A 13,658-nucleotide genomic window follows, 5' to 3' on the forward strand; every position below is an offset into this window, starting at 1 on the left:
TTTTATGCCAACCCCTCACCTATGTAATTTGCTTTTACCCAGCTTCTTAACCACAAACTGAACAAAAAATAAAAACAAGTGATTGAGTTACGAGGGATTATTAGTAGCATGGTTTAGTCTAAAAGTGCTATTTTTAGATTGCATGCCACTCTGTTCAATCTATCGCAGGTGGGTCAGGGAGACGGCACCCTTTGTCTTAAGTAGCTGACATTGAAAAAATGCTTGACTTTGCAAAACTACTATTGAGGTCAATAGGACATTTTGCCTGAGTATGCACACTAGGACCGCACAAAATAGGGATTGGATAGCACACTCACACAGTATAAATTGTTTTAGAGAGAACCCCAAAGATCTGTGATGGCTGGTTTCAGCTAAGAGAAGCAAGCCATGACACTGTTTCATTAACAAATTTGTCACGCATTACATGTTCAGGTACCTACGCTGCAAGTGAGCACCCCCTTATGTGCACACTGAACAGTTCTAGGTGTGCAACACAGCCTTGTCTTCAGAACGCAGCCCACCAGGTTAAAGATTGAAACAAACCTTTGAATATGGCTCTGCAGAAAGCCACAAGATGGAGCTGGTGCCCAATCAAGCTGGGAGCCACAACTTATCATTTGTTGTTTGTAGTGTTGTTGTACCCATGTTGGTCCCAGGATATTAGAGACAAGGTGGGTGAGGTAATCTCTTATTGGACTGACTTCGGCTGGTGAGAGACATGCTTTTTAGCTTAGGCGTGGTCTACACTAGGAAATTAGGTCAGTATAACTACATAGCTCAGGGATGTGAAAAATCCACACCCCTGAGCAATGCACTTACACCGACCTAATCCTTGGTGTAGACAGCGCTAGGTGTACAGAAGTTGATCCAGTAAAAGATATTACTTCACCCACCTTGTCTCTCTAATGTCCTGGGACTGACATGTTTGCAGTGTTGTAACCAACAAATTATAAATTCAGGCTCTCTGCATATTCTGTCTCTAGAGGTTTGTTTCCATCTTTAACCTGGTGGGGTTTTCCAGGCTGCATAGCTCCCTACCTTACACTGTGATACCCCAGCAAGCCAGACTGCCTAAACAGGCCAGCACCTGCACTTGGCTTTCTCTCCAAGGGCTATGACCAGAGTATTGTAAGTTACCACACAGCTCCTTCTAAGCAAGCACATTTATTCTTAAGGTAAAAGTACTACAGACAAAACATTAAGACCACAGAAGAACCTACATGCATGCTAAAAAGCTTAGCAGAGGTCCTGATCCAACCTAGAGCTCTGGTCAAAACCTACATCTGGGTTTTCCCCGTGACTACAAGTTCATTTGTCTTAAATCCAGAACTACAACTGAGACAGGGCTGATCAGCCGCTTCTTTATACAGCTTGGGCCTTTGATCTTGGCCTTCCATAACAGGCAATCAGCAGACAATGACCCTCTGCTCAGGGCACAGCTTAAAAGGCTGTGGTTTTGCCTAACTGGAGCAGGGAATCTGCATTAACTTCTTCCTATGGATTCCCCAGGAAATCCACTTAACACTTATTGTCCCCAAAGTCCATACTTGTCTGGCACATTTTCAGTAATCTCTGGTATTCCCAAGTCTTGCATCTGCCACACCTCCTCCTCAGAGAGGCAACTTATATACAATCCCAGCCCACATTTATACATACACGTAATAAAATAAGGTCTTTCAAAGATATTACAGGAAATTGCCCTATCTGTCACAAAGACAAGAGACAATATTTTTGTATTTTAGTCAAAAAACCATTAAAATATTAACCACTGTATCTGGCTTTTGCATATTTCTTTAGTACAAGTCCTGCCTTTATGGGCATAGCCAAGAGCTGAAGAACAGAATCAAATAGTGGACCCGATTCTGCTACCCAGCACTTTGTGCAGTCAATTATGTCAGTGCAAAGGGGGTGTAAAACGCTACTACTGTGATCTGCGATCATTTTACACGTATTTGAACTGGTGGACATGACTACACAAAGTGTAGGGTGACGGAGAATCAGGCTCAGTTCATTTAAAAGTATCTGAGGAGTTTTTTTTTTTTTTTAAATGGGGTAATGCATCCTTTAAAATGAGACAGAGCCTATGAAAGGACTGAGAGTGGTATGGTCCAGTGGTCTGACCACAGGGTTGGGATCCAGAAATGCCCGATTTCCAATCTCTGTTCTGACACGGTCCGCCTTGATGGCCTTTTAACCTCTCTGTCGCCAAGTCCCTGTCCGTTAATGGGGATAATTCTTACCTATCCCAAGAAGTTGTCATAAGAAATGAGTTGGCAATTAACACGCTTTGAAGATGAGAAATACCATGCATATAAGTACAAGCTGTAGCCATATGTCAGTAGTAGCCACTTGTTAGTAGTATTCCAGCCACAAATACAACAGAACTCACCACTGCAGGAATATTTACTGTCCTGATCAGATCAACTTCAGGGTCTCCAATAGACTTCTCTCGTTCAAATACATAGGTCTTTGGGTTCACAGAAGAGACTCTGGTGCCATTGTCCAAAATATGAACATTCACTCTTGGCCTGTACTCTCTGGGAGACAGAAAATTTGGGTCTTAAGGAAATTTGCAATGGTACAAATAATATTTATTATGGCTACAGAACTCCTGCTTTAAGTGCATAAAGAGAAGGGGTGGGATTTTCATAAGCACTCAGCACCGGTCTAACTCTGCTCTCACTGAAGTTTGGATACCTTTGGATCCAAAAGGGGCAGAGTTAGGTCAATGCTGAGCACTTTTTAAAATCCTGTTCACCCACCAATGTTCTTAATGCAGTCTAGTGAAGTTTACTTTTTTGCTTTATAAATGACAATGGGAAAAGAAAGATTATAGCCCAAGACAACACAAAAGGATTTAAAGGTCCAATCTAAGGTTCTGCACATGAAATACGGATTGAAAACTATAGTTTTGCCTCTTCACTGTGGGAAAAATTCACTCCTCCTGTGCAGAAGGCCAGTGCAAGGTGTATGCCCCACTTAAGCCTCATCGCCCGGATCCAAGGCCAATTGACACCAACAGGGGAGTCTTTCCATTGATGTCAGTGCACTTTAGATCAGGTCTTATGGGTTTATGTGAGACAAGACTGTGGAACAGGCCTTATGCTGCTCTCTGCACAGGGATGAATTTCACCCTAGGTTCTTGAATACGCCAGGTGAAACACCGGCCCCACTGAAGTCCACTGGATTTTTTCCCCAATGACTTCAGTGGGGCCAGGATTTCACCTCTATAATACTGTTTACCATCCCAAGCAGCAGATGTCCCAGGATTGCTCATAAACAAGCCTAACGCATAAGGGGTGGAATTCTGCCAGCTGATCTGATCAGAATTCCAGTTTTCAATGACTTCGACGTGTATGCCCCACCCTTGTACAAACTTTAACAGCCACCATTTCACAAATATATACTAAGTTCTGCAGAGCTGGCTCGCCCAATTTCCAAATTAACTGTGCCTAGAACTGTTCCAAAACAAAAGCAAGAGACAGATATAAATGTCAGGTTATATGCTTTGCCAGCATTTCTTTATAGCTGTGTAAGAATTTGGTTACATCTCACTAACTCCACACCAGCTCCTGAGTTACAAGGATCATATGCTGCCTTTTTCAAGGGTTGCTTCCTGAGCAAACATAATCAATGCTGTATTTCATACATTTCAACTCCCATGTTCTATGCCAACTGCACAAGAATCTTCAGAAAGATAAGGTGGGTGAGGTCATATTTTTATTGGACCAACATTTGTTGGAGAGAGACCAGCTTTCAAGCTTACTTAGAGCTCCTGTTCAGGTCAAGAAGAGCTCTGTATAAGCTCGTCTCTCTCACCAACAGAAGTTGGTCCAATAGAAGATATTACCTCACCCACTTTGTCTCTCCAGTATCCTGGGAGCAATACAGGTACAAGAACAGTGCATACAAGAATCTTCAGAGCATTCTAATCCACACATATGGACAGACAGCTATATTTGCATTCAATTTTTTTTTCCCCCCCAAGAAACTGGTTCAACCTCTAAGCTGTTCAGACAGATGCTTATGTTCCATGGAAAATATTCCAGTTAGAAACCAGCCATTCCCTCTGCCCCAAATGTTTATAAATGACAGATCCACCACATTTCAGCATCCTCACTATTGGGGAACATTTTGGGATGGCAACACTTCCGTGATAGTCTGTTACAAAGTCAAATGGGAATAATCACCCCTGGAAGCCAGGAATTGAATTGGAGGGGAGGGGGCAGAAGCACTTGGAGAGGGCTCCCAATTTCTATGCCATAATCAGTCTGAGAAATCTCCCACTCCTAAAAGGCTTGGAGGAGAAAATAAAACTCACCCCTTAGGGTTCCAAGGGTTGAGTCTCAAAGATGAAAGAGGAAAATCTTCAATATGGCACAACCAGACAAAATTAAAGAGCGTTTCCGAGCTCAGCAAGTTTGGACAGAAGAGCAGACTGTGCTTTACAATAAATTAGTCTTTTGATCTCCATCCTGTAAAACCAGTAAATACGGCTTCAGGTGACTAGAGAGACATGCACTAATATGATTTTTGGCTCTAGCTAGATCTGAATTTTGCAGCTTATGCCCATCTCTGCAATTACAACAGTCCTATTGACTGTCCCGGTGTTTACTGGGTTTACAGTCTGTGGATCAAAAACATGATTTGTTTAAAGCTACGTCATCTGTCCAGCATGCTGAGTTTATAAATAGCCCTTTAGTATTGTCCAATCTTGTTTATGTCAGTCACAACACTGTTCTCCCCCCACCCAATTTCAGAGTATGTCCACTACCAAGCCAGCCTGCACTGCCCCCCTCAAAACACAAACACACACTTCGTTTTAAGCATGGTTTAAGCACTCATGTGTTTAAGATAAGCATGCACTTCTGTGCTTTGCTGGCTTGTGGCCTGAGCAAGGAGCTTGATATTTCTCCTCCCTCCCAGTGGGCAGCAGCCTACAATGGCCCCTATGTGACACAGCTGGTGCTGTCAGCAACCTGCAGCCCTGGAAATGTCAATCAATCTGTTGGAAAACAGAACTTCAGCTTCCAGTGTTTCTGTATCAGACAGACCCTGTCCTGTACAGACAAGTCAAAATAGGGCAAACCAAACAAAAGAGAGAATCACAGACCTTTGAAACATGCAGCCCTGGCTTACTCACGTCACACACAAGTAACTGAGACTGAGCCTGCACCACCAAGCCCGCCTCCTGCACACTGACTGCAAAATTACATGTCATGGGAGAGCTCTTGCCAAGGGATCTACACACCAGCCATTCATGCTACATTTCACCACATTCATACACGTGATCCACCAGCCACAGCCCCATCCCTGATTCTCTTTCTTCCATCCCAACTGACTCTGGGGCCAGTAGGTCTTGGCAAAGACTGAATTCTTGCAGTACCCTTTCCCCACTCGGAAGGTTTCCACTCATTTCTACCTGCTGGCTTTCTAACTTGTGCAGCCTCACAAATGTGTGTTGGGGAAGGGTATGGGGGGGAGGGGAAGAATCACAGCCTGAGAAGGATGACAGGAAGGAGGCACCCAGGGATGTGTCATGAGTACCATGAGGTGGGGGACTCTGCTTGTGTCACTTCACATAGGGGCCTACAAAAACTAGGAGCCCTGTTTATCTGTCTGACACACAGGAGAGCCCCTCTGATTAGTTGTAAGTGCCACGCTCTGCCAGAACACTTCACACAGATGCTGCAGCAGTGGTTCCAAGCGGCACGGGTGTTGTATGAGCAAAGCTTCCAATGCCATGGGATGGAGGCCAGAAGGGCTGGAGGGAGAATATGTGGAAGGAACCAGATTGGCCACTGTGACGAAATAAGAAGGGAGGAGAGGCAGAGACTACAGGAGGGGAAAGGAAGATGAGAGAATAGCAGGAACGGCAGTGAGGGAACGAGGATGCTGAGGTGGGGAAGGAGAAAGGCAGAGGGAGAGAAATAACATGGGTAGGAAAGGCGTGTGCATAGACCAATATGGCTGTGAAACATGAACAAACCAGGCTCTCCCTTCAATTCTCTAGCATCCTGTCAAACACTAGGGGTCTGATTCCCTTTCACCCAGTGGTCCCCAAACTGTGGGGCAGACTAACATTAAGGGGAGTGCAGAGGGGCCTGGAAGAGCCTCCACAGGGGGCAGAGAGGGAGCACCACGCAGCCCCACTCTGCTTCCAGCTCTGCGCTGGCCCTGACCCCAGCCTTGGCCTCAGCTCTTGACTCCTGGCCCTGGCTCACAACCATGGTCCAGACCCGTTCCTGGCTGCGGCTCCTGACTGCAGATCCGGGGGGCAGGGCTGGTTCCATTATGGGTAAGGGGGGTGCAATGGAAAAATTTTGGGAACCACTGCTCTAGCCAGTGTGAAGACACATTCTATCTATCATAGGTACTTATATGACCCTCATCACCATAATATCTGAAAATCTCACTGCCTTGCACAGATTTTTTTCCTCACAACACCCTGCTGAGAGGTAGGGCAGTACTACCTCCATTTTACAAATGGGAACTGACGCACAAGGTAGATTATGAGACTTGTCCGGAATCATACACAGGAAATCTGGAGCTGAGCGACGAACTGAACCCAGGTTTCCCAAGTCCCAATCCAGTGCCTTAGTCACTAAAAGATCCTTCCTCCCTTGAGTAAACTCTCCAGCACATAACAGATCAACAGGGTTTTTTTGCTAAAAAACCTGTCATGGTTGCCCCAACCAACCCTCCCAAGTTTTATTTTTGCAAATACAGTGAGTGATATAGACTTACCTGTAAGTGTACGGCCCTATTTCTTCCACAGAAGGGGTATCTCCATTGACCACTTCTAGAGGATTGGTCACATTAAAAAAGTAGAACTGCATGTAGACTGGTGGAGGAGGGTCTTCCCAGAGGTCAAAGGCTTCTGTACCATTCTTTAATACTGTTCCCTACACAACAACAACAAAAAAGAAATCACATGGTTGCTGGGCATTCTGTGAAGATTCACTGTATGAGAGAGAAGAAACGGACTCGTGAGTTGCCCTTGGACTGAGGCTGATGAGGCCCTGCAAATACTTCTCTATGGGCTTAACTTTAAGCACGAGTAGCCCCACTGAAATCAAATGTGTGCATTAGCCTTTGCAAGACGGGGCCCAGAGCTCCAGAAATTCTCATTCTATTTCCCTCAAATGTTTGTGTCTTAAATTCCCTGGCATGTAGACCTACCAGCCAGAGCACAATGAACTATGTCCATACCAGCCAATACCGGCTACTGAGGTACAGCAATGCCCTTACTCACAATGAATCATCATTTAGGCCTGGATCTTCAAAGGTATTCAGGCACCTATATAACTTTGAAGATCTGGGCCTTACTTCACAAGTGGTTTCTTCCAGTGTAAGATGCTACTAAACCAGAGTCAGGGCATCAGAGTCTGTCCCTATATTAATTCTGGGTGAAATGCACCCCTCCACACTTCTAAACCCCTTAGGCATTTCTGAGCCCCTCTGAAAATCAAGGGCTTAGACTGTAAATTCCTTGTTGCATTAACTTCAGTAAGATCAGGATTGGGACCACTATGCTTAAGTAGGGCATAGAGTGTTGCACGGAGGTGAAGGTAACTGTCTGTATACATATAAATACAACTTAGAATCTACATAAACTGCAGGAGGTTTATCTTTGACAGTCATCTTATTATAAGTCAGATGTAGTTATACGGTAGTGACGTGCTCTAAGCTTTATCCTGTTATAAATGACCAGATTTAACCTGACAGGATCCCACCAGTATGCACCCTGGGGTCCTGGGTTCTCTAATTCATAGAAACCGGGAGCAGGAGGCGGGGGAGCAGGAACGGAAACAGCTAGCTGCATTGGGATTTTTCAAACCCTTTGTCTTTAGTTTTCTAACTTGGAACAATTTCTGAAGACTGCATTGCACTTGTAAAAATAGGGACAAAGGATGAAGGGCCTGTAACAGGCTGGCAGTGTTTACATGGAACACCCCCCCAAGAGATGTTGATCCTGCCAAGGAATGCTAAATTAAATGAGTTCTGCTGATTCACCCAGGCAAGTGGATTTCTAGCCTCTGTGAATATAGGGGAGGTGGGAGTGGACATCTAGAGATGGAAGATGTAGAGTCTGTGGCAAACAGCCCTGAGGCAGGCACCCTAGGAGTACTCAAACTAGGAGAGAAACTGAGCTTTGTGTTATTGTTAATTTCTTTGTTAATAAACCCAATTCCAGCAAAGGGGTGACGTTTTGACTCTGCAGCATGTGAAATTTATTTTAGGTCAGACTGGCAAGAGCACTTAGTCTCAGGCTCCAATCCTGCAAGTTACTGGAGGTCCTCACATTTACGTGGACCAGGACTTAACAGCTGCTTTAGCAAAATCCCTGCCTGAGCCTGGGTTCCTTTTCCACCCCCATTAAAGATTTTCCTAACACAAAATGCACACAAATCCATCTGCTATCAGCTCATCTTGCATTCTATAGAAGTTTATATAAGAATGTCCATAAATCCCTGTTATTGCAGAATCACTTAACTATTGCATCGGCAATTCATCTATAATTGCAGGCTCAAGGTCAGAATGCCACCTTTTTACATGTCCTCTAGTAACAGGATATACAAGTCTCATTCCCAAAGTGCTCATTTTGTTTTGAAAATGACATTACAACAATGATGCAGCTGTGCTATAAAAAGAGAAAATAAATCGATATTGGGGAAAATGGTTTCAGCTCCACTACAGTCAATTCAGGGATAAATCTGACCCAGTAAGTTAAACTGTTTAAGAAAAAGCACAAAGAAAACCGTATCGTCAATGCTACATCACCAGGAGGCAGAAGAGGGGGAAATAATTTGCAACTAAATCGATCACATCTCCATTCGCTCCTTTTATTTTTCTGGAAAACACATCAAATATTGTAAACACACAAGCTCAAAAGCAGAAAGGCCTGGAGAACTGCCAATTCTTGGTTGGTGCTTATAGGGTCTTAATTTTATCAATACCATTTGTTTCTCGGACACATTCTGGATCTCCAGCCTCAGATTCTGTTTTCTTTCCACTTACATTTTGATTTTTGAGTGGTTAGATTGAGCTTGGGATGGCCACAATATTTCTGAGTGGGAAAGTAAGCTGGCCCAGATCCTCCAAAGTATTTGGGCACCTAACTCCCACTGATACCAATGGGAGTTAGGCAAACCCACTGGTATCTGGGACAAAGGGTTAAGGGCCTGTAACAGGCTGACGGTGTTTGCATGGAACACCCCCGTGCCCCCGCCCCCCACTGAGAGATTCCACTGCAGAGGAATGCTAAATTAAATGGGTTCTGCTGATTCACCAAAGCAAGTGGATTTCTATCCTCTCTGGATATAGAGGAGGTGGGAGTGGACATCTAGAGATGAAGGATGTAGAGTCTGTGGCATACAGCCCTGAGACAGGATATCTGGCCCATTGTGTCAAATGAGTGACAATCAACCCCTTGTAGCACACTACATCATAACCATAGTAATACACAGGAGTTACAGAGTGCTTTTCATAAAAGGATTTCAAATCATCTATTCTGAATATGCCACACGTATTACGGAAACATTATTTTAGAAATGTTTTGGGGAGTTATTTTTTTAATTCCATGGGGACTCCCAGTATTTCTGACATCTTGTTTCCTGTAGGTCCTGATGTCTTAGGCCCTGATCCTGCAACTCATTCCATGCAGGTGGACTCCCGTACCCATGCGGAGCCCCATTGATCCTTCCTTAGAATTCATGCTAGTGGATTAAATATTCATTGTTTCCCCATAGGCGCGCCAAAGATCCAAAGAACTTGTAACACCTGGGAATAGTTATGTTCCCCTCCTGCAAGTTTTCATTGTGATTTTTCAAGATGCCCACACTCCTGGATTGAGTACAACTGAACAGCAGAGTAAACTTCTTCAACCACCCTGAGTAGGACTCCTTGACTCAAGTCTATATTTTTCCCCATCCTCTTGGGAATACTCACTTCTAAAGTAACATTTAAACTGGTCATTCAGTCTTATATACCTGCATGTTATTATCTGCATTGACCATAGTGACCCACAGCTTCATCACCCCCCAGTGATCCACAGCTTCATCACCTACAGCAATTGTGATTGTTCTAGGTCTGGACATTCCTCCTACTGCACAATTCAGACTGATGAGAGCTCATCATAGCATATCATCATACCTGGCTGCAATTCCAGTTTTGCTGTAAGGCCCTCAATGGATTAGGGTTCATCTGTCACAAAGACAGCTTCTCTCTCTGCAACCTACCTCAATGGCTGTGAGCAGATAGGGTTGTTGCAGCTGCCGGAGACCAGAATAAAACTCTTGAGAACTTGGAGCTAAGGGATTTTGGCACAGACTCTGAATAGTGCAACTTCCCCATCAGGGATGGGGGAAAGCCCAAATCTTGCCACATTTCAAATGCAATGCAAGATTAATCTGTTTGCACATGATGTCCTAAAATATCACTGACTACATCATATAGCCAGAAGCTTTTTCCCTAGTATGCAAACAAGTATGAACAACCCCACTAAGTAAATAGCAGAGTCAATGGAGTGATCGCGAGGAAAATGTTTTGGGGGTTTTTTTCGGTTTGTGCATGTGGCACCTGGATCCGACCATGAGGGGTGCATTAGATAAGCACAGAGAGAATACCTGACCCTGCATAGTAAGTACAAAGTAAAAAGTGATGAGCAGGAGAAGCACAAGGGAACCCAATCCATTAGTGAGAGCACCATTGTGCCAGTACCAATTTATTCTTACCTAATACAGGAGTAAGGCCAAAGAAGAGAGAGTGTAGCGAAGGGCTTCACCAGCATGTGGACAATCACAACTAAGCCCACGTCTGCCGCAGACACTCCCATTCTCCATCCCAAGCTCTGTTGTACCTCACACCCTTTGAGGTAAGAGGGAGAATACATGCAGGGGTGGTGCACCAACTTCTACTTAGTACAAAGGAATACAGTCACAATTTTCAAAAGTTCCTACGTGACTTAGATCCCTAATTCTCACTGAAACTCAATGGGACTTAGGTGCACCAGTCACTTAGGTGCTTTTGAAAATTTGAAACTTTACCTGTGCCGAAGCTTACCCTCCACTCACAGTTTTGCATCTCTTTGCACTTCTTGCTGTGTGCTGCACAAGGACTAGCAGGATCAAGGCCAGATTTTCTCCTTCTTCCTCCCCACCATTAACCCTTTATGCTCGGAGACTATGGCCTGGTCTACACACAAAGTACCAACGCAGTGCTTGGCAGCCTGGTCTGAGCTTCCGAAGACCTGGTTTCTATTCCCTGCTCTGCCACTGCTGTATGGACATGGCCAAACCATTTCATCTTTCTGCACCTCAGTTTCCCCATCTGAAAAGTGGGGATGATGATACCCACCCTGCTTTGTGATCTAGAATTGAATAGCACTGTATTATAACCAAATATTATTAATGATTAGCATGAAGAGTTTGCACTTACTATTAGGGCTGATATCAGTAAATAATGATTCCTACTATAAACATTTTTTAAAAGTAACCATTAATGCTAATCGAATTGACCCATCTTGACTCCAGGCTAGAAACTCTGGATAACAACCATTCAGAAACAAAGGGCAGATAAGATGGGAGAACAAATGGCTTAAAAAAAAAAACAAACCAACACTATGATAAATAACACCCAGGAATTAATTTTAAATGCTTTTTTAAAAAAATTGATAGCCATGTGTTATGAGGTTTAAAAAATACTGAATATTTTTTAATGATTTGCCATGGCTCACACCATTAATATCATAGCCTGACAACAAATAAAGCACTGATCCATACAAAAGTCAGGAAAAGCGGAGAGAAATTTATCAGCAAACACAAAGGCAAAATTATTCAAGATAAATGTCACCAGGACTATATAACATGAACTGTAAGACAGCAGGTACTTAAAGCTTTATATGCTTTTCACCACTTACTTACTGCTGCTTTGGAGTGTGTCCCTTAATTACAGTTACTTGCATCTGATGACATTTTATACTGTTTTAAAATCACACAGCTCACATTTTTAGGCTTCCCGGGGGGGGGGGCTTATTAATACAGGATGGTTTTTTTTGGTTTTGTTTTATTTTAAAGGCAGCCCTTGCAGTCGCAAAGCATTTTTTGCTGCCTTTCAATAGGACATTTACAACCAGCCTTTATTTTCAACGCATTTATTTCGAGCTCTCTCACGGCCGCTCAGGGGCAGCCTCTCGAGATCTCCTCCAGAGCCGGATTTCACGGCCCCCCCACTCCCCACCCTACCTGGCATCCAGCGATGCTTCGCCGAAGGTTACCCAGGCCCCCAGGGTAGCCATCAAGCTCCATTCCCGGCCCCTCCCCAGCGCCCCCCCCCCCCAGCGCCCCCGCTATATTTAGAGCTAGGGGAAAAGGCCGCCGGCGTCTTGCCAAGCACGATCTGTCACGGCTGCGCTTGCCACCAGGTCTCGCCCCTGCGGGCTCCGGGCGGGGGACTCTCACCTCTTTCACCTGCAGGTCCACCACCCTCTGGAGGACGTGGGCCACCAGCAAGGAGACGCTGGCGATGAGCAGGGTCATGGACAGGACCCCCACCGTGGAGAGGCAGCACTTCGTCATGGCGGAGAGCGGAGGCCGGGCCGGGCTGGCGCACGCACACCGGCCGCACGGCTGCCGGGGAGGAGACCGGGAGACGGCCGCGGCCGGGCGGCCCCTCTCCGCCTACGCGAGCGTGCGCGGTGGGGGGGAGCTGGTCGGCCGGGCACCCAGGCACCGCCCCCCGCGGCGGCTGCCCGGGGCGGGAGGGTGCTGCGCGGTTCGGCTTCGTGGGCGCTGGGGCGGGGCGCGGCGGGGCGAGGCCCGGCAGGTGGCGCGCCGGCTGCGAAGCGGGCCTGGGGCCGCGCTAACGCCGCCGGGCCCTGGGTCCAGCCCGCCCCGCCGCTGGGCCTGCCGCGCTGCCCCCCGCCGCGACTGCAGAGCCTGGCCGCGAGCAGCGATCCCCGGGGCGGGAAGCACAGGGGATGGGGGGTGCCTGTCCTTTTATCCGGGCTCCCACAGCCCCACTCCTCGCACTTCAGCGCGGGCGCCCGCATCGGGCCCTGCCCTGGGGGGTGGAATGTGCAACCCACTTCAAGGGCTTTTTAACGGTTCGTGCCCGGTTTGCGGGGGCGGGGGGCGGGGTCTTGCCTCTCCCGCTGGCCGTGGATGAGGTGGGTTGCTGATCCGGACCAGGCTGGCCATCCCTCTCTGTTCTTCTGCCGGTTGCGTTTACACAGCAATCCGCTGATTTCATCTGTGGCGGATTCATTTGTGGAGACTGGTTTTTCTAGTGCTGGGAGAGCCAGTTTGGCAGGGTGAGAGTAACAGCAACAGAACATGAAATACAGTCGAAGGGAGAGAGACGAAAATGCACTGGGATGACTCGGGGCCGGGGATCTCTCTGAAGATTCCTTTTCATTTGACTTACTTGGGCCTGAGTGATTATGACAATGTCAGTACAGTACCCACGCAGAGCACAGGTGGGACGTGAAGAGCTTGAGAACTGTAAACTGCTTCCTCAGAGCTGGTCCATGCTACCAAGTTAGGTGGGCTTAACTACCTCACTAAGGGCTGTGAAAAATTTCACCCCCTACGTGATGGAATTAAGCTGATCTAAGCCCTGGTCTAGACACCTCTTGAACAGAAGAATTCTTTCCTCGA

At 46.2% G+C, this 13,658-nt stretch overlaps 1 protein-coding gene across 3 annotated transcripts in view; it reads right to left on the reverse strand.

Moving 5' to 3' along the window:
• SCARB2 (scavenger receptor class B member 2) overlaps positions 1–12,636 on the reverse strand; it is a 38,479-nt gene extending 25,843 nt beyond the window's left edge. For all 3 annotated transcript variants that reach the window (XM_074950448.1, XM_074950450.1, XM_074950449.1), the window contains exons 1-3: positions 12,462–12,636; positions 6,748–6,905; positions 2,390–2,537 (exon numbers count right to left, since the gene is read on the reverse strand). In XM_074950448.1, coding sequence (XP_074806549.1) covers positions 2,390–2,537; positions 6,748–6,905; positions 12,462–12,578 — 423 coding nt within the window. In that variant the 5' untranslated portion in view covers positions 12,579–12,636. The remainder of the gene's footprint in view (positions 1–2,389; positions 2,538–6,747; positions 6,906–12,461) is intronic.
• Positions 12,637–13,658: the final 1,022 nt, after the last annotated feature.

This window comes from Natator depressus, chromosome 4, assembly GCF_965152275.1.
Source record: "Natator depressus isolate rNatDep1 chromosome 4, rNatDep2.hap1, whole genome shotgun sequence".
In the NCBI taxonomy this organism is placed as follows: Eukaryota; Metazoa; Chordata; order Testudines; family Cheloniidae; genus Natator; species Natator depressus.